Consider the following 25,443-nt stretch of genomic DNA (forward strand, 5'->3'; position numbering starts at 1 on the left):
CACACTGTCACTCTTTCACCAAACACTCTTCTGGAGGTGAATTACACACAAACACATGAAGATAAATCACACTATAATGGTCTTGTGAGGACATCTACAAAAACACACTATCCAATAACTGTTTTATTATTTTTGTTGTACTGCACATTAACTGTGTTATTGTGCTGTAATTTACCAGCAGTATAACTGGTATGAGTTTGTCATATGCAAACATCTGAGGAATGGATTGCAGCCCATTTCACCACTTATTCCAAGTTAATGTCAGAGCTCTTTATTGACATAGATACAGGCATAACTACATTAACTAAGCAAACAAAAATTGAATTTAATTGAATCTGAAATTATCTTCACTGCAGGAAATTTGGGGAAAATATAGGAAATACAAGAAAATGTGTTAAAAATATTCCAGTTCAATTATCATATTTTTGTTCTGCTTGTGTAGTTTTCTCACTTTAACACTCATTCATTGATTAGACAAAAACACATGAACACAACAACTTCAACACTTTCCTGTTTCTGTTGGTTCACAGGCACAAAGTGGATCCTGAGGAATTTAATTAAACTGGAAGGAGATGTAACACATGGTGTGAAAGAGGCAATGTTAATGCTTGAAGGAAAGCCAAAAGTCCAGAAGCATAATGTAAATGTGAATGCAGCTCAATTTTTAGTGGATGGAAAGTAGCAACAGGAGGACCAGAGAGAGCAACTGGACAGAGTTCAGAGGTCGCAGTCAGAGGAAACATCAGGAGCAGGAAATAACACTGAAGACACTTTAAAACACAGAGAGACGCAGCGTTGAACGACGTGGACTAAAAAGCTTGTGAAGGGTCTGAGAACGAGGAGGAAATCATTGTGACACTGGAGGATATTCTCCATCTTTTCCTGGTCTACCAGCAGCGTAACTTCTGTATATGCAGATGATGCAGTTGCACAGGGGCCCGCAGCAGTTTAGGGCCCATAACAAACCACTGGTATCTGCAACGCTGCTATAATATTGATTGACGTGAGCTGAACCGACATCATGTGCAGCCGATGAATTTCCTGTTCATCCTGTACATTCTCCCCCTTGGTAACCTCATACGTCGTCATGGTCTCTGCATCCACTGTTATGCTGATGATGTCCAGCTCTACATCTCCACTTAATCCATAACCAACACAACCCAATCCACTCTGACACACTGCCTGACTCAAACTCAACTGTGACACATCTGAAATAATCTTCATCGGTCCAAAATCCTTCATCTTAAAACAGAAACAACTTCTGCTTCACCATTGACAGCACCACACTGTCTCCCTCCAACAGCAACATCTCCTTTGAACACCACATCAACCAAATCCCCAGAATTGCCTTCTTCTACCTGGAAAAACTAGACTATTGGAACAGGATCTTGTATGGTACATCCTTCAAAGTCTTTAAGAAACTTCAGTACATCCAGGGTTAGGGTTAGGAAACTAATCATTCATACACACTCATAGCAAAATGAGGTTTCAGTGTCTTGCTCAAGGACACTTCAACATGCAGTGAGAGGAGCCAGGGATTGAACCGCCAGCCTTCCGATTAGTGGAACGACTCACTCTACCTCTGAGCCACAGCCGCCCTGCAAAGCCTCTGCTCTTCTGAGACCAGCCTCCTGTCTCCACCACTGAGGACCAAGCACGGTCCCTGGGGTGAGCTGCCCCCTTCCATCTGGGACTCCCCAAAAACATCCGAGACTGTACCAATCCGTCCACTTTAAAAGCACTGATCAAAACCCACCTGTTCAGAACTGACTTTAATGTTTGATTCATTGTTGAGTGTTGTGTATAGATGGATAGATCTATATACACACATGTCAAATAGAAACTTCTGTTTATACTATAGTTTGACTGAATACTGAGACATCTGCATCCACCTTGCCCAATATGTCCAGCTAATCAACATTTAAATGCAATATCTGATCAATAATTTCACATTGCAGAGCTGTAACTAAACTTGACAGTGAGACTAGACAATTATTATCTTATTTTGAATTGATGTGTCTGTGAGGACTGCAGTCACCCCCATATATCACCAGGACTGATTCCAGACCTGTTATGGCTGTGTGAGTTCTCAGTTGACAGCAGGGAGTGGAAGAACCGGCTCTGTGGGTGAGGGCACTGACATTGAACACCTTTACCTGCAATGTGCAGGGTGAGGGTGGTGGCTGTGCTTTTGTTGGCTACTATTTTCTGTTAAATAGATGTGATCATTGTTTTAGGTTTTTTAACACCTTTTTTGGATCTTAATGAATCTTTTGTTAAGTGCGTCACAAGATCTCAGCCACTTTCAATCTGTGTTGTCCTGATTTCTCAACAATATCTGTAACAGATCATCAACAGAGGACTCTGACACAGACGGAGTTTGTGGTTCTTATTGCGGAGGGTTTTCACAAATTTACAGTTAACTCTTTCTGTAGTCAGACAGCTGACAGAGTACTTTATTTATGTCAGAGAGAACCAACATCACAGTGGAAAGTTTGCATTCCTCATTCTGCAGGTAAGAGTCATTTAAAACTTGAAGATTTAATGTGATAAATTAAATGTTCTATGTTGTTTCTGTTGAGGGATAATGCCAGACGAGGTGCATTTGCCTCCATGAAGTCCATTAATTCCTGATTATGGACTAATGGAAGATAGATACTTTATTCATCCCCAAGGGGAAATTTACAAGGGATGGGTCCAGGTGTGTGTATGCTTGGCTTTCAGGAGCCCTTATTGCCTAACCAGGAAATTAAGATTGTGACTACTTCAAACCTATGACATTTATCTGTTGGTGACTTTTGAAACACTGCAATAGAAACACTTTGCTGGGACATTCATTTTGGTGTCTGCTCCTCACTACAGAACTATTATTCGCTGTCATGGTGACAGGTTATAAAGGCGACCACGCACACTAACGGAGTACACTCGAGTTTGAATGAACAGGTGATATTCCCCTGCGCGAGACTGGTTGCGATGGCGGGTTCAAAGCTCGCTGTTTCTGATGTAAACTAAATCCTGTGATGTATATTTATGTATTCCTCTGGAACCAGTAGGGTCTCCTGCATTTTCTAGATTCACAGGGCTCTCAAATGTGTAAATGAGTTCAAAGCAAGCACTATAGGGAATGGCAATGTATGTGACAAAACACTGCAAACGTCAATAGAAGGTCCAAAATCCTCATGTTATCGGTCTTATGTCATGGTTGTTTTTAATGTTTGTAATTACATCCAGCCTATAAATGAATCAGTCTGAGGTATGAGATTAATGTGTGCACTATCTGTGTTTACCACAGTTTATCTCACTCATCATCACACAGATAGTCTACAAAATTCAGCAGTTTAGTCTACATATGCACGTCACAACTTTGTGAAGTCTCTCCCTCCCTCTCCAATCTTCATCTTTTCCTTTAATTGGCCCGTCTCAGATATGGCTTTTTCTTTGAGACTCTGCCTAGAAGGCCAGCATCCTGAAGTCGTCTCTTTGCTGTTGATGTAGAGACTGGTGTTTTGCGGGTACCATTTAATGATGTTTCCAGTTGAGGATCTGTGAGGCGTCTGTTTCTCAGACTAGAGACTCTAATGTACTTGTCCTCTTCCTCAGTTGTGCACTGGGGCCTCCCACTTCTCTATAGTGGAATGACATTTCTAAGTGACCCCAAATCCTATAAAATATCCTAACAAAATGTCTGTCATCTGTTTTTGACCTTGACCTGTCTCAGTCTACACTGAGTCTCTCTCTCCCTTTAAAAGTGTCCTGCAGCATTTAGTGCTTCAGTGCATCCTTTACCTTAATAAATTATTCTTATTTGAAGTGTTATTGACTATGACATTAGCTCTCAATCCAAATGAGCTATGAGACAGTGAAACCAAAGACAAACTAAAATCAACTCTAGTTTCTGCCCTGTTCAACCTCTTTTCCACTAAAGACATTTGACTTATTTGTGTGTTGTTTTTAAACTACCAGACTTTTTTTATCTTCAGATGCTGCTCATTGGACAGTTCTTCAGGACCCACATTCCTGTGCTTATTATCATTCTTCTAATACAGAGTTTAACAGGTAGTTTCTACATTAATAATTAGAAAAAACAAATTTTAGTTGTTGAGACATTTCACATTGAACTAAGGTCAATAGATTTAACTCTCTGGGAAACTCTGTGAAGAACATTTAATGAGATCCAATGCAATATTTCCAACCTGATACAGAACATTTTATTCACAGTCTCCCTCTTCAGTTACACATAATGTCACATATCGACTGAGGGAAAAAAACTGTGGTCAACAAGAAAAAAATTAGAAAGAGACAAAAAGACTTCCACAAACATTTTAACAATGTTTTCTTTGTTTTTTGATGCAGTTTTATTAAATGTTTTCTTACTTTTAGAAACTAAAAATGAATCCATTCAGTCTGATGACATGTATTATAACTATACTACTGTTTCTTGTTTGTTCTTTAGTTTGCGTTGCAGAGCAGTCAGAGTTGATTTGTTCACATCAACCAATCGTAGCCCTGGCTGGTGATGATGTCATTCTACCACGTTACCTTGATCTTCCAATCAGTGCCAGTTCTGAGTCTGGGTCTGGCTGGACGGTGAGGGAAACCTCCTCTCTGCTGGACCTACAGAGACAGTCAGAGGTCCTGATGACCTCTATACTGTCAGCAGCAGAGTGACTGTGGAGAAGAGACACAGCAACAACTTCACCTGTAGAGTCCAACAGAAGGACATCAACCAGACCAGAGAGACACACATCTATGTTCAAGGTTATAAAGAGCTCTAAATATATTAAACATATTGTCACTGTTGAGCTCTAGTTTGATTCAATAATGTAATTCTGTTCTCTCTTCTATCTTTTCATCTGATTTATTCACAGTTCTGTGGTCTTTTTATTAGATTTTTTGGATCATCATCATTCCTGTTTGTATTAATGTGCTACAAGTTCCTGTCAGAGCTCTTTATTGACATACATACAGGCATAACAACAGTAACTAAGCAAACAGTCTGAAATGATCTTCACTGCAGGAAATTTGGGGAAAATTGAGGAAATTATTAAAATGTGTTGCTTTCAAAAGCTTTCTCTCAAATGTTCTGTTTATGAAAGTCACTGTGATGTTAAAAATATTCCAGTTCAAACAACAAAAACACATAAACAAAACCACTTCAACACTTTCCTGATTCTGTTGGCCCACAGACATAAAGAGGATCCAGAGGAATTAAATGTAACACTGAAGACACTTTAAAACACAGAGAGACGCTGCGTTGAACGGCGTGGACTAAAAACCTCCTGTAGTGACCGAGAACAAGGAGGAAATCATTGTGACACTAGAGGATATTCTCCATCTTTTCCTGCTCTACCAGCAGCATAACTTCTGTATATGCAGATGATGCAGTTGCACAGGGGCCTGCAGCAGTTCAGTGAGCTTAGCCCCTTATGTTAACTGTTAACTGTAAGCTTTATAATCTTTTATTGTTTGTTTTGTTTTTGTTTTCATATTATTGTAATTGTCTGCTTTTATTTGCCTCATTGTCATCATGAAATGTTAAATAAAGCTTCTTGTTGTCTGACTTGGCTAGGCTGACTGTTGGCTTAAAAGTTAAAGAGAAAAGAATGTTGAAATAGTTCTACCAAACAGTTCCCACTCAAGGTCCACTTACTGGTATTTTCTTGAGTTTTCAGCCACATCACACAGTGTTCATGGATGTATGAAGTTTGTTCAGATAATTTCAGCAACCTCAGACTGTAACAGAACAGTTTACCTGCAGCCTTCATTGTATTTTATGGAACAGGAAAGTTTGATCTTCCTCCTGGAGCAGAAGGTGAATTATACATATACAAAACCTGACATTATATCGTTGTAGGAAGGGGGGCAAGTCTTCAGCACATTATGTTGCCGTAGCATAAGGGCCCCAAATCTTCATGTATCTATCTATCAGTTTATAACATAGAAAGTTTTAGCCATTTCGTCCAGACACTCCGTCACTGGTATATCCCCTCTAGTTTTCCAATAGATACCCTACATCCAGTGATAAGTACCATTCTGCACCATGAGATCTGCTGAGCATTTAGTCCACTTCCCTTTGGCATCACACCTTATAGACAGATCATCAGTTCCTGTACCAGTACAGACACCATCAAGTGTAATCTGTTTATATGTACTGTAGGGCTCTTTTCATTTCACCTTTATTCATTGTAAAGACTTTAAAAAGTCTCTCTAAAATCCTTGGTGTCTTTTGTAGTACAAGTATGAATTTGCTTCTGTTAGACCATGAACCAGTTGGGACTTTGATGTTTCTGATGTGTGTTTCAACTGAAGGCAAACAGATTGAAGGAGAGGCCCCCTATCGACTGGGACTGACCTGTCTGAGTGCAGGAGACCATGACACTGCCAAACAGGTATCTGTGTGTGTGTGTGTGTGTGTGTGTGTGTGTGTGTAGGTGTGTGTGTACGCGCCTGTGTGTGAGCACTCGCCTACCTATCTAACAAGGCACCTTAGCATCCTTACACACCCACAAACAGGGGACTTTTCTGGGGTCCCCTCTTGGACATGCTTTGAATCGACCTAAAATCATGTGTAATTTGCTCTTGTGAACTTTTTAAAATTTTGCCAACAGGGGACTTAAAGGTGTGTGAGTGTTAAATCCATATTCGGCTTTGACTCTGCAGGCTGGAGCAGGGATTTGTTGTTGTTCCATACCATTCAACAGGGGACCCCTGTCATTCTATACAGTCCCCAATTTAAAGTACTAACATACCAGTTAGACTGCACAGTTTAAGATACATTTCAGTTGACAATACTGATTCAATTCAACTGAATTTCATTTAGTTCCAAATCATCTCAGGACATTTCATATGGAGCAGGTTTAGACCATAGTCTTTATAAAATTAAGGAGGAAAAAAGACTTATGAAGTGGCCCATACTGAGTATCAGCATGACCTTAATGCAGCTTGTGTGCCTTTCACTACATGCAAACTCTCAGTTCTTCATCCTGCACCATTTGACAACCCTCTTATATGCCTTCTATATTCACCAATACATTAACAACTTCATGTGCCACAGATTATAAATATTAGGGAAAAACAAATAATAGTTCAATGCAGGTAAGGACTTCAGTCCAACCAAAACCATCTGCACTATAATAAGGTAAATTAAGCTACACATTTTCACCAGTGACTACAGTAGCTGCCTGGGGTCTAACAGTGGGCTTTGTGGGGTTAACTGCTTCATCCTCTATCAGCAGCTCTCCTCTTCCTCTGCAGGAATATGTCTCCTTATGAACAGCCACAAGAGGGCACAACAGGCTTTCTGACAGACACAACTAAACACTCAACAGTGTTTACTTTATACCTCAGTCTGTATAAATGAGCTGACTTGTGCATTCAAATAGTTAAAGTGTGGGAGACCAATCCTCCCTCTGTTTAACCCCGGATGAGGGTTGAATCAACCAATTTTAATTTAATACAACCTTCAGTAGCACTGCAAAAGGAAACTACTGCCCACATCCTTGTAGTTTAAATGCCACGGTGGCTCATTTGTCAAAATCAAAAGCTTTTGTAAAGTCAATGAAAATAACAAATGTTGACTTATTGTCCTCTTTTCTATTCCTTAAATATACAATGCATAAATATAGTTAATAAAAGCTCTACATGCAAATTAAATAAAGTGAAACATTCATATAAAATAAATACTGAAGCCTTAACATACATTTCAATATATGAGTAAATATCCAAGCTCTCCAAAGTAATGAATAGAACTAATGTGTAGAATCATCTGCCTTAACTCATTTCAATAGCACATAAGTTCAAAGCCACACTGGAGACATGTGCAGTATCGCTTTCTACCACCATATGGTGTAATGTGTGGTTATTCCTTAGAAAAGAGTGTCTGTGAACAGAAAGTCCCTTGTGGGATGTCACTTACTCCTGCTGACACTCTGTGTTATAGCCAGATAGCACATCATGATTTACACACTGGCTACGGTAAGTACAAATACAATCACTCCACAAATGTTGTTAAAACAGATGGTTATAGACTATAGGCTGTAGCACCCTCAGCAGCCTCTGTCACAGATGTGTCTACAAGGCAATAGGACTGAAGACCCAAATGCAGACACTGAGGCAGAACAGGTGGAAGAAGAACGACTTTACTAAATCAGTGTTCAATTTAACAGACTTAACTTTAAGCCTTGATGTCATTTAAACAGGTGAGTTATATAAAGATTCACCTCACTTATAGTTGTCATGAGTGGAGTATTTGTACTGCTTCTTGTACCAGGCTGTAAACACATTTGCTTTACTGGTTGCAGCCACAGAGGTTGCAGCTTGCTTACCCCATGCACAGTCTGCAAGTGGGCAGGAAATAAGAACTATGCCCCATTTAAGCAGCAAGAAATACGCAACCTAATGCAAACCCACAGCCTTCAGTCAGAGATGGAGGTGCATGTTGTGTTTGATATGGCTGAAATGTGTGAAGTCTTTTGACAGATAGTAATATAGTATTTATAAAAACCCAGTTTAGCGTCTTCATTTACTCGTATGAATCTTCATTTCTTGAGCACAACGGCCTACATGACAGGTCACTTAGCTCATTGTATTTCACATTTGGAATGAGGGAGGAAGTGTGTTTAAAGCAATACCAAAAACAGGCACATGAGCACGATACAGCTGCGTTTCACCTCTGTGTCACTCGACAGGATGAAACGTGAATACAGCTAGGAAGTGCTTCATTGTGACAGTGTGACTTTAAAAACAACATGGAGATGAATAAGTGAATTGTACATTTCAAAGTCACAGCTTATTATCTTCAAATGTGAGACTGACATAAATGATGAGCTATCAAACATATTCTAAATATAAACTTTTACACTTTAACTGTGGTGGAAGAAGTCTTATATTAATATTTTAAACACTGAGTAGAAGTAGTCAAAGCCCAGAAAGATAATTTAAATACTGCAGTTTAAAAGTCCCTGCCTTCATTTTAAGTCAATATAAAGCAGTATTAGCAGTGAAACATAGTTTGGTGGTTCTTATTTTGAATAATGAGTGTGAAGTGTTCAATGTGCTGACAGTGATGCAGAGTTTGATGTTGTAGCAGCTTGAGGTGGAGCTCAGAGTTTTACTTTTGGAGATTTAAGAACTATGCAGCATGTTTTTCTGTTTGTCTGTTGAAGGATTTCAACAGAAGGTTATTTTATTATATTTGTGACAAACTGACATGACTGTATGTCTCTAAAGCACATTGTGAGAGAGGTGGAGATAGAGTGAGTTGTTGTTTGTTGTTCTCTGCAGAGGATTTCCTGTATCTCATGTTAGGTATGGTCGTACTTCCTGAGTTCTTGTCTGGGCGAGATGTCTGGGCAACATCACGCTGTAAGTCAGAGTTTCTTTTTAAAGTAAAACTTGAATGTTAAATGTTGGATTTGTCATCATTTCATTCTTTGACTGTTATAACAATGTGCAGATTATTTTATGGACAAACTCTCTGTGTTGTTTATTGTGATATCATTATAGTCTATATAAAGTGGACTCACACTGTTACGTAGACACTGAGTCTGTATTTTTATATTGTTATCAATTATTTTACAAACCTTTTATTGAAAACTTTGAACTCTGAAAGATGAAGTGAAAGATTAAATATGTTTTTATCCTCCAACAGTGGAGGAGGAAGAACTCTAACAGTCAGTAAATGAAGCACTACCACAAAATACATAGTCCTTAATCAGTATTTTACTCATTTAATCAATAATCTACTTTCAGGATGAAGTACTATTAACAGTTAAAGGATAAATGTTACAGTTCTTTTCAATAATTAACAGTTAATTTCCTGTGAAATGATTGAGGAGTTAACATGTGAGGGCTTTAAAGGATGTATTTAGCTGCAGTGTAAGTGGCTGCAGTTTAGGTGGTGTACATGCATCCGGGGAAGTTACAGAAGCAAACAAAGTCGCCATTACTGCGGTAGCATCTCCGAACAATATGTGCACGTTTGAACGCAAGCCCAAGACCAATTTCCTACTTTTTTTCTCTGTTTCTAGCTACTAACAAACGTTCAACTAATACTGAACTAACTCAATCTGAATACTGCTAAGAGGTCCATTCATCAGTAACCGGGGGCAACTGCCTGGCTTCAATCAAACTACCTACTCTCAGGATTACACTGCAGTAATGGCGGCGGCACTAGACAGATACTAAACAGCTTTGGATTAAAGCATTTTAGAAATGCAGCCACAGAAGCAGATCATTATCGGTTATCGTATCAGCTGAAAAAAATCCATATCGATCATCCCTCATAAAAATGATGCAGTTACAGACACCAGTCAACTACATGATCAAATAATATATCAAACAATATATATATTTGTTTTCCTTATAAGACCTGAGAGAGAGTGATTAAGTCAGGATAGACACAAGAACTGACTTCCATATTATAACAAAAGGTAGCAAGCTAACTAAACAGCTAGTTGTCACATTGTGAGCTGCTGACTTCAAGCTGATGGACCCAAAGTAATTCCTAAAGTGCTTCTCCATCAATATATAATGTAAATGAACAGTATGTTTACACTTTGTTTGGCCACATACGTGATCTCTGCCTCAAAGTAACCCATCACACTCTGACTGCTTACACATGTGCATACAGGGGCACGCTGATGCCCACACAGTGCTCACTGGTGTTGCACTGGGGTAGTTAGCAGGAGAGAGAGAGGGTAAAAAGACATGAGAGCAACAATAACCTCGACCTGATATTTGGAAACAATGAAGAGATTCAAAGAAAAAGACAGGAAAGGGGCACTTTCACTCTCAAAATGGCAGGTTGGTTCTTCAGCTGCCTTTGGGGTCTGTGTCTGCCTGACAGGAAGTCACATCACATGAGGAGCAAAACACAGTGCACATATAGTTCACTGAGACAGAAAGAAGACAGACAGTTCTACCCTGGTTGATCTCATTTTCCACGAAGTAAAGACATGTGTTTCAATTGTGTGGTTTTTTTTTTTTAAACATTCAGATTAAGGGATTTTGTTTTTGTTTTTTATTGTCAAGAGTTCACAATGCCACCCAGTAATGGACTGCTCTTCAAGACCTTCAGTGTTTTGCTGCTAATACAGAACTGTGAAGGTAATTTCTGTAAATGTGTGTGTGTGTGTGTGTGTGTGTGTGTGTGTGTGTGTGTGTGTGTGTGTGTGTGTTGGAAAGCAGAAGACACAACTAAGTTTCTGATCCAAAAAACCTTCCAATCCCTTCTATCCATTTCTGTAACAACAACAAAAACCCAGGGACATTGTAATCATTCACATCAAAATTAATGCATTCATTATATGTTCTTGTGTCTTAAGGATTCAAGCTTAATACTAATGCTAATGCTAACATGCTCACAATGATAACAATTTAAAGCAGGTAGAACTTGTCCACCATCTTAGTTCAGCATGTTAGCATGCTTTTTAAATATTTGGTCATAAAGTATTGGACAAACTGAAAGTTTGACCTTTCAGAGACTCTGGAGGAAAAGTCAGAGTAATTCATTCTCTGGGAACCAGGAATATTTCTACAAGATAGAATGGGAACTAAACAAAGTGACAGACTGATGATCATCATTGCCCCTAAAAACTCCAGTAAATGTAAATTTCTTTACAGAGAGTCAGCTGCTGTTTATATTCTCACTGCTGATGCTGTCTGATATTTGTGCTTGAAGCTCAAACTGTGATGAGTGTGAGTCAGATACAGACTCTGAGGCTCCAGCGGTCGATTGTCTTTGTTTTTGATGCAGTTTTTATTAAATGTTTTCTTACTTTTAGAAAGTAAAAATGAATCCATTCAGTCTGATGACATGTATTATAACTATACTACTGTTTCTTGTTTGTTCTTTAGTTTGCGTTGCAGAGCAGTCAGAGTTGATTTGTTCACATCAACCAATCGTAGCCCTGGCTGGTGATGATGTCATTCTACCATGTTACCTTGATCCTCCAATCAGTGCCAGTTCTGAGACAGTGGTGTGGACCAGACCTGGTTTAGACCCAAAGTACATCCATTTTCACCAAGATGGACGACCTGCAAATCTATTTCAAAATCCATCTTATTATCTCAGAACGAGACTGTTTGAGGATGAACTGCAGAATGGAAACGTCTCCATGAAAATCTTCAGAGTGAAAATCTCTGATGCAGGAAAATACTTTTGCTTCCTTGAATCAATGTTGAAGGAAGCTTCCATCCAACTCACTGTTGGTAAGTCAGACTTTCTGAAGATGATGAATTACACATTTCTGCTGACTGCAAAGATCAGTAATGTAACTTTATATTAGAAGTAAGCAGCCATGATAAGACACAAAGAAAACAGTGCTGTGAGTTATTTGTTGGATCTGAATCCACTGTTTGAAATTCCTCCTCTCTTCTCATCAGGTGTCGTCTCCACTCCCATCATAGAGGTTGTCTCCAATAACAGTAGAAGAGTAGTTCTACAGTGTGAGTCTAAAGGCTGGTATCCAGAGCCTGAGGTGGTCTGGCTGGACGGTGAGGGAAACCTCCTCTCTGCTGGACCTACAGAGACAGTCAGAGGTCCTGATGACCTCTATACTGTCAGCAGCAGAGTGACTGTGGAGAAGAGACACAGCAACAACTTCACCTGTAGAGTCCAACAGAAGGACATCAACCAGACCAGAGAGACACACATCTATGTTCCAGGTTATAAAGAGCTCTAAATATATTAAACATATTGTCACTGTTGAGCTCTAGTTTGATTCAATAATGTCATTCTGTTCTCTCTTCTATCTTTTCAGATGATTTATTCACAGTTCAGTCGTCTCCTGATTGGATTCAGATCATCATCATCATTCTTTGTGTTTGCATTAATGTGCAGCACATCATTATCACTCTGGTAATATGTAAGTCACATATTTATTTTCCTTTTTATTCCAAGTTACTGTCAGAGCTCTTTATTGACATACATACAGGCATAACAACAGTAACTAGAAAATTCCTAAAGAAATTTTGATTGTGCCTTGTTCTGGCCCATATGTTAATACCATGTCTTGCTCTCTAGCACGCTAGTGCTTAGCTATGTGCTAATCGCTAGCTTTGGTTAATGTGTTTAACTGTATTATTCTCCTGAAGGAGTGCTAATGTAAATTAAGGAACAGCTCATAGTAGGGTAAAATATTTAAGGTGTATTGCACTTATTTTGTGTTAATATTAAAATCATTCAGCTTTAAATTGTTTGTTTGTTAGCCACCTTCTAATTATCTTTAGCTAGCGCTCTATCTATAAATTATTTCTGTAGAGTGAAATTTGTGGTCTTGAGAGCAGTTTACAAATTTATTTTTCGACACATTTTTCTCTCTCCTCACACTCTAGCGATAATGTCACGCACTCTGGCAGTTGAAGATTCTACCAATACACACCCATTCATTTTTGGGACCAAAGGAAAGCCAAAAGTCCAGAAGCATAATGTAAATGTGAATGCAGCTCAACTCCAGCCCTTAGTGGAGGGAAATCAGCAACAGGAGGACCAGAGAGAGCAACTGGACAGAGTTCAGAGATTGCAGACAGAGGAAACATCAGGAGCAGGAAATAACACTGAAGACGAGAGACAGAAGAGATTTGAAAATACAGAGAGATGCAGCGTTCAACGACATCAACGAAAATGTTCCTCTAGTGATGGAGAACTAGGAGGTCGTAGAGAAGAAGAGTGGAGGAAATCATTGTGACACTGGAGCATATTCTCCATCCTGCTGACGTAGAGCGGGTCGTCCACTATTCAGAAGGTTGGTGGTTAGATTCCCTCCAGTCCGCATGTTAAAGTGTCTTCGAGCAAGATACTGACAAACAATCCAATCAAACCCAGAATCAGATGGGTCACTGCTGCACCATGGGCCTGTAATGTCCATTCAGACACACAGATGTTCTTTTTACCAGTATTTCTCTGTTTTTATTCAACTGCTTATTGTTGTATTGTATATAATGAATAGTATTTTTATGAAATGTAATCTTAATGTTCTGTTTTCTTGATTAATTTTTTCCATTTTTTTTCTAGAATTGTGTTTGTTTTGGCAAAGCTTTGGCAATAATTGTTTCTCACATTCATGCCATTAAAAGCATATTAAATTAAGAGAGTGTGAGAGTGTTTGTGAAAGAGTGTAACAGCAGTGGTTGTAGTCCAGCACAGACAGGCTGCAGTGATTGATGTTAATGTAGTTTGTGTCTGTTCATATGTGAACTGTGCTAATACTTACAAAGACACACAGTTACACTAGTGAATGTGTTACTCTGATGGTTTTAATAGATTTTAGATAATAAATAGGAAATCATCATGTATATTAGGCAACTTTTATTTTCTGTGTTTACAACATTTATTCACTCATCTAAAATATCTCTAAACATGAGACCTGATCCACATCAACTGCAGAGCAGAATGAACTGGAGACACGGCAGGACTGTGTGTCACTTTACTTCATGACTCCTGATGTTATCCAGATGTTTCTAATCCAGGTGTTCATCTTCATCTTTCTGTTGTCTGCAGTTAACTGCTTCATCCTCTATCAGCAGCTCTCCTCTTCCTCTGCAGGAATATGTCTCCTTATAAACAGCCACAAGAGGGCGCAACAGGCTTTCTGACAGACACACAACTAAACACTCAACAGTGTTTACTTTATACCTCAGTCTGTATAAATGAGCTGACTTGTGCATTCAAATAGTTAAAGTGTGGGAGACCAAACCTCGCTCTGTTTAACCCCTGATGAGGGTTGAATCAACCAATTTTAATTTAATCTACTTTAACACAACCTTCAGTAGCACTACAAAAGGAAACTACTGCCCCACATCCTTGTAGTTTAAATGCCAAGATGGCTTGAGGGGTGATTCAGTGTGTCTGAATAATAATTTCATGTTATGATGGAATGAATCATCATATATTTGAAGGTCACTCACACAGCAGAATGTGTTGAGGAGAATCTATATCAGCAGTAAAAGTAATGCACAGTGTAAAACCCAATTTTGAAGGTTATCATTAGATGAGGGATATTTAACCTGAACCCTACAGAATCCTCACATATCTAATCTCTGTATACGTGTGTGAGGATTCTGTTTATTATTGGTTCAAAACAAGTTCTGGACAGCATTAATATTTCAGTTTATAGTAAAGAGGTCAAACCCCTTCACACATCACTTGTGGGCCGATGTCACAATAAAAGCACAGTGGTAAATAAAACTTTTTCACTATAAATCAGAATATCTGCTGTGAAAAAGGCCTTCAGATTCAGAACGTGCTCAAGCTTGTAAACACTGACATAAAGACACTTTATCCAACATCTACTTGTTTTCCTGTGGCTGTCTCAGCCGCTCTTAGCTGATCCATATCAGTGCTGCATAACTTGTCTGACTTGTTGGTGGAATGTAATCAAACAAAGCTTTGGTTTAATAATCTGTGTACAACTGTGAAGTTATACATTCCACATCAGGACAAGAACAGCACAACATGACTGAGTTTGCATTCGTCAACCTACAGGTAAGAGTTTCTTTTTAAAGTAAAATATTAAATGTTCGAAATTTCACAATCTTTGACTGTTATAACATATAACATATATATAACATATACAATATAATTTGCAGGTTATTCTATTGACTTAAACAAATCCTCTGTTGTTGTTGTTGTCTATATAAAGTGGTCTGTCTGTTTATATTGTTACAAATTATTATATATACCTATATGTGGAACGTTATCTGTGTTTTATAGTTCAGACGTGAAGGAAGAAGTAAATAACGCATTACTGCAAAATATATAGACCTTAATTAGTAATTTAATCAATAATCTATTTTCAGGATGAAGTACTATTAACAGTTAAAGGATAAATGTTACAGTTCTTTTCAATAATTAACAGTCCATCTTAATACAAACATACATTGAAAGAGTTATTGATCACTTTTTCCTGAAGTGATGCTCTATCACAACTTCAGTGGAAGCAGCTGTGGTTCAGGAGGTAGAGTGGATCGTCCACTGATCACAGGGTTGGCAGTTTGAGTCCTGTTCACAGCGTTACATGAATTCAAATATGGTAAGGAGCATTCCCGATTTGTCGAATATTTACGACAAGAATCCTCCCTCCTTTGACTGTTTGCGTCATCTATCATTCTAAGAATTTGATCTACACAGATAAATAAGTACATGTAACATACCACAAGTCACCTCAGAGACTGAAAGAAAAACAGATCACACTCATAGAGGACCGAAAGAGCAACAAATGACAGTATAAGTAAAGAGAAACTGAACTCAGCCCTAAGGTTTCTACTCTGTTCAATCTAATATTCAACTGAGTAAAGACATTTGTTTTTTTGTGTGTTTTTTGGAACAACAGACTAAAGGATGTTTTTATTTTCAGGATTCCAAAATGCTGCCCAGTGATGGATTGTCCTTCATGAAATGTTGTGTTTTGTTTTTCATAATTCTTCTAATACTGACTTTTGAGGGTAATTTGCACACAAAACAGTAACACTTTTATTGTCAATGAAACAAATTCACTATGAGATTATACAATCATTACATCAGTCTACAGGCACACTGCTTGCTCTGAGGCTCCAGCAATCAATTTTCTTTTTTCTTTTTTCTGGAGGAAAAGTCAGAGGAATTCATTCTCTGGGAACCAGGAATATTTCTACAAGATATAATGGGAACTAAACAAAGTGACAGACTGATGATCATCATTGCCCCCTAAAAACTCCAGTAAATGTAAATTTCTTTACTGAGAGTCAGCTGCTGTTTATATTCTCACTGCTGATGCTGTCTGATATTTGTGCTTGAAGCTCAAACTGTGATGAGTGTGAGTCAGATACAGACTCTGAGGCTCCAGCAGTCGATTGTCTTTGTTTTTGATGCAGTTTTATTAAATGTTTTCTTACTTTTTAGAAAGTAAAAATGAATCCATTCAGTCTGATGACATGTATTATAACTATACTACTGTTTCTTGTTTGTTCTTTAGTTTGCGTTGCAGAGCAGTCAGAGTTGATTTGTTCACATCAACCAATCGTAGCCCTGGCTGGTGATGATGTCATTCTACCATGTTACCTTGATCCTCCAATCAGTGCCAGTTTTGAGACAGTGGAGTGGACCAGACCTGGTTTAGACCCAAAGTACATCCATGTTCACCAAGATGGACGACTGATGTTTGATTATCAAAATCCATCTTATTTTTACCGAACGAGACTGTTTGTGGATGAACTGCAGAATGGAAACGTCTCCATGAAAATCTTCAGAGTGAAAATCTCTGATGCAGGAAAATACTTTTGCTTCCTTGAACCAATGTTGAAGAAAGTTTCCATCAACCTCACTGTTGGTAAGTCAGACTTTCTGAAGATGATGAATTATACATTTGTGCTGACTGCAAAGATCAGTAATGTAACTTTATATTAGAAGTAAGCAGCCATGATAAGACACAAAGAAAACAGTGCTGTAAGTTATTTGTTGGATCTGAATCCACTGTTTGAAATTCCTCCTCTCTTCTCATCAGGTGTCGTCTCCACTCCCATCATAGAGATTGTCTCCAATAACAGTGGAAGAGTAGTTTTACAGTGTGAGTCTAAAGGCTGGTATCCAGAGCCTGAGGTGGTCTGGCTGGACGGTGAGGGAAACCTCCTCTCTGCTGGACCTACAGAGACAGTCAGAGGTCCTGATGACCTCTATACTGTCAGCAGCAGAGTGACTGTGGAGAAGAGACACAGCAACAACTTCACCTGTAGAGTCCAACAGAAGGACATCAACCAGACCAGAGAGACACACATCTATGTTCCAGGTTATAAAGAGCTCTAAATATATTACACATATTGTCACTGTTGAGCTCTAGTTTGATTCAATAATGTCATTCTGTTCTCTCTTCTATCTTTTCATCTGATTCATTCACAGTTCAGTCGTCTCCTGATTGGATTTGGATCATCGGAACTCCTATTATCAGTGTTGTTACGCTGTTCAATATTATCAAGCTGATAATATGTAAGTCACATATTTATTTTCCTTTTTTATACCAAGTTCCTGTCAGAGCTCTTTATTGACATACATACAGGCATAACAACAGTAACTAAGCAAACAGTCTGAAATGATCTTCACTGCAGGAAATTTGGGGAAAATCTAGGAAATAAAAGAAAATGTGTTGCTTTCAAAAGCTTTCTCTCATTTGGAAATGTTCTGTTTATGAAAGTCACTGTGATGTTAAAAATATTCCAGTTCAATTATCATTTTTGTTCTGCTTGTGTCGTTTTCTCTCTTTCATTTCTCATTCATTGATTAGACAAAAACACATGAACACAACAACTTCAACAATTTCCTGTTTCTGTTGGTTCACAGGCACAAAGAAGAACTGGGACAAAGTAATTTCACAGAGGCAGAGAAGGATGGACAGCTGGATATAAATGATGGGACTACAAGCAGCTGGACAGAGTTCAGAGATCACAGACAGAGGAAACATCAGGAGCAGGAAATAACACTGAAGACACTTTAAAACACAGAGAGACGCAGCGTTGAACGACATGGACTTTGTTTTCAGTCTATCAGATATAATATTCTTTATACTTAATACTGTGATCTTTTGCACATTCCAGCAAAAACTGTACATCTTTCATATAATATAATATAATAATTTTAACATCTAATAATAATCTTTATGTACTAAGTGCTTCAAATAGGACCACAACTTCATAACAACTTGATCATTTTGGTCATTTGTATTTAGAGAATCCAAACAACTTTTATCATGGCTGCCAAATATTTACAGGTCCTTTCACTCAGTTAGGAATTAAAAACTCTATTGGACGGGACCCCCAGTCAGACTGACTCATAACACCCTCCCACCAGAGAGAGAGAGAGAGAGAGAGAGAGAGTGTTACTGAAGGTGTCAAATCAATATCTTGTCATACGTATTGAGTACAGTATTTTCTTGTTGTTGTTTATCTCCTCATTGTATTAATGAACATTATTATTGACTGAATGTAATCTGAGAGAGACATTGCACTGCCCTGAGTTACACTGTATTACCATTATGGTGAGATACATTTTATATTTACCAGAGATTCTGACATCAGAGTTTGAATTACATTGAATTTGATTGAAAGTGATTTTGTTTGTTCTGTACAGTCGACATCTATTGCATGTCTGCCTTCTCCCAGGACAGGTAGACACGATCCTCTATGGATCCTTCTGAGGTTGCTTCCATTCTCTCCTGTTAAAATGTTTTTTGAGGTGTTTTCCTTATATTACCTGAAGTGAGTGTCTAAGGCAGGACTACCAAAATGAAACTTAATGCGGATCAACAGGCTGAAAGCAAACACCCGTTGTATGGTGTTATAAGATGCAAAATGGTAAGAGGAAGTTCCCACAAATAAAACAGCATGAAATCGATTTCTATTATAATTATTTTAAAACCATTTTAAATATTTTTTGACTAGACACTTCTGCTTTGATGTAAAAAGCCAGGTGGAGCATAATATATCAATGACTTATGTTTCATTCATTGTAAATATTGTAAATGAGAAGATTCAGAATGAAAATGATAAACTGACTATCACCATGGGCGTCGGATCAGAATGCAGGAATAAGACAGAAAACTTCAACCCTCTGAACAAAGTTTATTTTCTCTCAAACTCAAAGTTGCATTGTGAAGGTTGCAAACGTAAAACTGTCACATGTTCATCTTGAATAAATCAGGATAAATAAAGTTCTCAGTTAAAGTAACATGAACACATAAGAACTAAAGAATAAGACAACCTCCTCTTACCAGAACTGCTGGCACATGCACCAATCAGAGCCTTTAAATCAGGAGTGATCAGGTGAACTCAGTCCGGTTAATGTGGAGTGATAACGAGAGCCAATCAGTGATCAGGTCAAGAAAAAGGAAAATAAAGTTTATGACAAAGAAGTTTTGTATTATTACTGTGAACTGGTGATGATATCAGTGGTTTCATGTATTTACAGCTGTGGCTGTTAACTCAGTGTGTCTGTAGTCAGACTTATGAACACACAAACTGTGTTTTAGGCTTAAAAGCACAACTTTAACACCGGGTTAATTATTAATTGTTGCTCCTCTTTTCCCCTGGATCTTACAACTGAGGTCGTAACAGGTGTTAATCAACAATTATTTTATCTCCCAGACTGATTTTTATGAATTCCTTTTGAATCCAGTCACTGACTTTATTTCCTCCTATATAACATTATCCTGCAGGAAGAAGTTGTAATGTCTGTAAACACAGTATGAACAGGACTAAACTTTATATGAAAACTACTCTAACAACCCGATTATTAGTCATTCAATCAATGTTCAGTTTCATCCACTGGTTGAAAATACTGACTGGACTTCAAGACCCGAAATCAATAGAGGAACTCAAAACCTCAAATGTTGAGACTTAAACTGCCTGCATGCCATTTCACAAAGTCATTGTACATCCTGATTTCATATCACGATAAGAACAGAACAACATGACAGTGGAGAGTTTGCATCCATCACACTGTAAGTCAGAGTTTATTTTTGAAGTAAAACTTGAATGTTAAATGTTGGATTTGTCATCATTTCATTTTTTGACTGTTATAACAATGTGCAGATTATTTTATAGACACTGAATCTGGTTGTGTGTTTCCAGTTTGTGACGACTGACAGTTGGTTTTTATTGTATATTGTGTTGATAGAGTGCACATTATTTCATAGATGATGTGGCAACTTGGGTGACGCCTGACAAACATACAATATCTATGGATCTGTGTACGGCGATTATTGATAATAAAGTGTGAGGGACGTACAAATTACTGGAGTTTCCTGGGAGAGACAATGAAACAGGAGGGTGCTGGGAGATGGACTTGAAATACAGAAGAAACCCGGGAAAAACGGGATTGTTGGAAGGTTTGATGAGGATAATGTTACTTTAGAATGAGCCGATTTTATCTCGATTTTACCTGTGCTCCTGTTCTTCCAGGTACTGCCCTCCTGTAACAGGTAGGTGTGTGCAGCTGACTCCAGTTACTAATATGGGCTGGGTCTGTATAAACTGGGACCAGAGTTGCAGCTGTGTGCCAGTGGGTCGTCCGGCAGTGTCCACGCTGTGTGCCAGAGACGAGAGCTGTGTTCAGACGAAAGCGGTCCTCCCTGATAGCAGGTCTGTGTGATTGTTTTTGTTAAGTTTGGGTTAAATGAGTTAAATCTGTAGTTACACAGAATCTGCTTCTCCTTAGTGTTTTTAAAAGGAAAGCTAGTTTTCAGTTTGCATTTTCCTTCATATTGAAAGTATTGTTTCTGTTTAATCTGGTAATAAAATCCCTGTTTGGATTGAAACAAACTTTCTTTGGGTTCTTCCTCCCTGGTAAATTCAACTTTTTAATTTAATTGTGTTTAATGATAGATTATAAGTCCTGTATAGGGCTCAAGTATGCGACTCCATAGTCTTCCTGTGAGAGTTCAACGCACATGTGGGCAGTGCTGGAGACACTTGGAGGGGCGTGATTGAGAGGAATGGCCTCCCCGATTTGAACCCGAGAGGTGTTTTGTTTGTTGACTTCTGTGCTAGTCATGGATTGTCCATAACGAACACCATGTTCGTACATAGGGATGTTCATAAGTGACCGTGGTATCAGCGCAGCCAGTTTTTAAATTAAATCTAGTTTTCAGTTTGCATTTTCCTTCATATTAAAAGTATTGTTTCTGTTTAATCTGCTAATAAAATCCCTGTTTGGACTGAAAAAAACTGTCTTTGGGCCTCCTGGGTTAATTTAACTATTTTATTTAATTGTGTTACTCCCCACAACCCCTAGACAATTCAGCCACAACCCCTAGACAATTCAGGGATGTACATTCAGTCTATGTGAGCAGGTGTTGTCTTTGAGCCAGTGAAAGGTGCAGACACACAGTGAAGAAGGGAGATCTCGGTAACAGATAACAAAATGGTAACAGGAAGTTCCCTTAACTGACTTTCTGCTCAGTGTCACTCTGCCCGCTGTGTTCAGATTTATAAAGAGTAATTTACCTCCCAATAAATAAAACTGCATGTAAGTGATTTATATTATAACTGTTTTGTATTATTACTGTGAACTGGTGATGATATCAGTGGTTTCATGTATTTACAGCTGTGGCTGTTAACTCAGTGTGTCTGTAGTCAGACATATGAACACACAAACTGTGTTTTAGGCTTAAAAGCAGAAAGACAACATTATTCATGGAGCCTCCAACTCTAAAAGCCACAAGACCCTAACTAAAAGTAAATATGAAGTTTAATTCAATTAAATTTTATTTGTATAGCGCCAAATCATAACAGTTCCCACCATGAGTCATAAAACTTGTTATCTGACTCAAGTGCAGGAATCAAAGTACACATTGTTTTATCAAAGGCTGTCTTTGTCTGTTTATTCCAGACTTTGACCGTGCAGCTTCCTCCCTGAGTTGAGGCTCCTTCACTCACTCAACAGGTATGGAGGATTTTTACATCAAACACTTAACAATACATTATATTAGTGATTTCTTTCACATGTAATTATTTATAGTGTGTTTCTGGATTTAAAGTCAAACTGTCAAACTGTCTTTTTCGCTGCATTGTGTTTTAGGATGTTTTTCCTTATATTACCTGAATTGAGGGTCTAAGGGAGGACTGCTAAAATAAAACGTAATGATGATCAACAGGCTGAAAGCAGCACCCATTGTATTGTGTTATAAGATACAAAATGGTAACGGGAAGTTCCCTTAACTGACTTTCTGCACAGTGTCACTCTTCCCACTGTGACACAAGAAATAAAACAGCATACTATTTATGTTATAACTGTTTTAATTCATATTTAATAGTTATTGACTAGAAATATCTGGTGAGGAAAATCAAACTGTATAGCAGTCCAACTTTGAGCAGCTCTCTGACGCAGGTTGTGATTTTGTGCTTTATAAATAAAATCTGACTTAAATTTCCAAAGAAGAAAAAGAATATTAATCAGCATTTTCTGTGATGTTATTTAAAAGGTCATGTGAGAGAATATTACATGTCAGTAAGTTGTGTTTCATTCATCTAAGATGTTTTGTATTATTACTGTGAACTGGTGATGATATTAGTGGTTTCATGTATTTACATCTGTGACAGACATATGAACACACAAACTGTGTTTTATTGTTCACACAGTCTCAAAGTCTAAAAGTGAAACACTTTATATCACCCTGACTTAAAGTCAATATGAAGTCTATAACACACAGTGTAGTACACATGGTTTTATTGAAGAAGCTACCTCTCTGATTTGAGGTGCCTTCACAGCACCTGTACTGACAAAGAAAGAAAAAGTGAAACCGAAGAGATAAGATAAGATAAGATATTTGGGGAATATAGTGCAATAAAAAGAGTACAGTGTACAAGTATAATCTTATCACAGATAAGAATATTACAAAATACGAAAAATATATACACTATAAGCAATAAGCAAGTACAATGGTGTGCAATTTAAAATATTTTAAGCAACTTGACTTGAAAACTAATGAGTCTGATGGCACAAACGAGTCTCCAAACCGCTTTGAGGCTCGGGGCTGCGTCAGTCTGTGACTGAAAGCTCCTGAGCTGCCTGAGCTCAGTGTAGAGAAGATGAGAGGGGTTGTCCATGATGGCTTTCAGCTTCCCTCTCATCCTCTTTTCAGTCACAGCCTCCACCCTGTCCAGCTCCATCCCCACCACCGAGCTGGCCTTCCTCACCAGTTTGCTCAGCTTGTTGGCACCCCTAGTCACAATGTCTCCTTCCCAGCAAACCATAGCACAGAAGATGACACTGGCCACTACAGACTGGTAGTAAAACCATAGTAGCGGAGTGCACGCGTTGAAAGACCTGAGCCTTCTTAGAAACTCAAATCAACTCTAGAGTTTCTACCAGACTAAATCCTTTTTTATTTTCAGAAGTCTACAATGCTGCCCAGTGATGGACTGTCCTTCATCAGTGTTTTAATGTGTCTGATACTGACCTTTGGAGGTAATTTCTACACAAAACACTCCAGTAACACATTGATACAATCATTACAGTCTACAGTCACACTGGTTGATCTGTGAGGGTTTGACCATAATGCTAATGCTAACATGCTCACAATGATAATGATTTGTAGCAGGTAGAACTTGTCCATCATATTAGTTCAGCATGTTAACATGCTTTTTAAATATTTGGTCATAAGTATTGGACAAAGTGAAAGTTTGACCTTTCAGAGACTCTGGAGGAAAAGTCAGAGTAATTCATTCTCTGGGAACCAGGAATATTTCTACAAGATATAATGGGAACTAAACAAAGTGACAGACTGATGATCATCATTGCCCCTAAAAACTCCAGTCAATGTAAATTTCTTTACAGAGAGTCAGCTGCTGTTTATATTCTCACTGCTGATGCTGTCTGATATTTGTGCTTGAAGCTCAAACTGTGATGAGTGTGAGTCAGATACAGACTCTGAGGCTCCAGCGGTCGATTGTCTTTGTTTTTGATGCAGTTTTATTAAATGTTTTCTTACTTTTAGAAAGTAAAAATGAATCCATTCAGTCTGATGACATGTATTATAACTATACTACTGTTTCTTGTTTGTTCTTTAGTTTGCGTTGCAGAGCAGTCAGAGTTGATTTGTTCACATCAACCAATCGTAGCCCTGGCTGGTGATGATGTCATTCTACCATGTTACCTTGATCCTCCAATCAGTGCCAGTTCTGAGACAGTGGAGTGGACCAGACCTGGTTTAGACCCAAAGTACATCCATGTTCACCAAGATGGACGACTGATGTTTGAAACTCAAAATCCATCTTACAAGAACAGAACGAGACTGTTTGTGGATGAACTGCAGAATGGAAACGTCTCCATGAAAATCTACAAAGTGAAAATCTCTGATGCAGGAAAATACTTTTGCATCCTTGAACCAATGTTGAAGGAAGCTTCCATCCAACTCACTGTTGGTAAGTCAGACTTTCTGAAGATGATGAATTACACATTGCTGCTGACTGCAAAGATCAGTAATGTAACTTTATATTAGAAGTAAGCAGCCATGATAAGACACAAAGAAAACAGTGCTGTAAGTTATTTGTTGGATCTGAATCCACTGTTTGAAATTCCTCCTCTCTTCTCATCAGGTGTCGTCTCCACTCCCATCATAGAGGTTCTCTCCAATAACAGTAGAAAAGTAGTTTTACAGTGTGAGTCTAAAGGCTGGTATCCAGAGCCTGAGGTGGTCTGGCTGGACGGTGAGGGAAACCTCCTCTCTGCTGGACCTACAGAGACAGTCAGAGGTCCTGATGACCTCTATACTGTCAGCAGCAGAGTGACTGTGGAGAAGAGACACAGCTACAACTTCACCTGTAGAGTCCAACAGAAGGACATCAACCAGACCAGAGAGACACACATCTATGTTCCAGGTTATAAAGAGCTCTAAATATATTAAACATATTGTCACTGTTGAGCTCTAGTTTGATTCAATAATGTCATTCTGTTCTCTCTTCTATCTTTTCTTCTGA

At 38.4% G+C, this 25,443-nt stretch overlaps 1 protein-coding gene across 14 annotated transcripts in view; it reads left to right on the plus strand.

Moving 5' to 3' along the window:
• The window catches only part of LOC127360028 (butyrophilin subfamily 2 member A2), a 95,813-nt gene that overhangs the window by 33,163 nt on the left and 37,207 nt on the right, over positions 1-25,443 (plus strand). For 6 of the 14 annotated variants that reach the window (XM_051394280.1, XM_051394279.1, XM_051394281.1 and 3 more), the window contains 3 exons: positions 12,385-12,666; positions 12,762-12,866; positions 13,336-14,429. In XM_051394280.1, coding sequence (XP_051250240.1) covers positions 12,385-12,666; positions 12,762-12,866; positions 13,336-13,688 — 740 coding nt within the window. In that variant the 3' untranslated portion in view covers positions 13,689-14,429. Of the gene's footprint in view, positions 1-9,248; positions 9,364-11,031; positions 11,107-11,856; positions 11,992-12,384; positions 12,667-12,761; positions 12,867-13,335; positions 14,430-24,534; positions 24,889-25,062; positions 25,345-25,443 lie in introns of those variants that run through there. The other 8 variants (XM_051394275.1, XM_051394276.1, XM_051394286.1 and 5 more) reach the window with 7 other exon arrangements.

The sequence above is a fragment of the Dicentrarchus labrax genome, unplaced genomic scaffold (assembly GCF_905237075.1).
Source record: "Dicentrarchus labrax unplaced genomic scaffold, dlabrax2021, whole genome shotgun sequence".
NCBI lineage: Eukaryota > Metazoa > Chordata > Actinopteri > Moronidae > Dicentrarchus > Dicentrarchus labrax.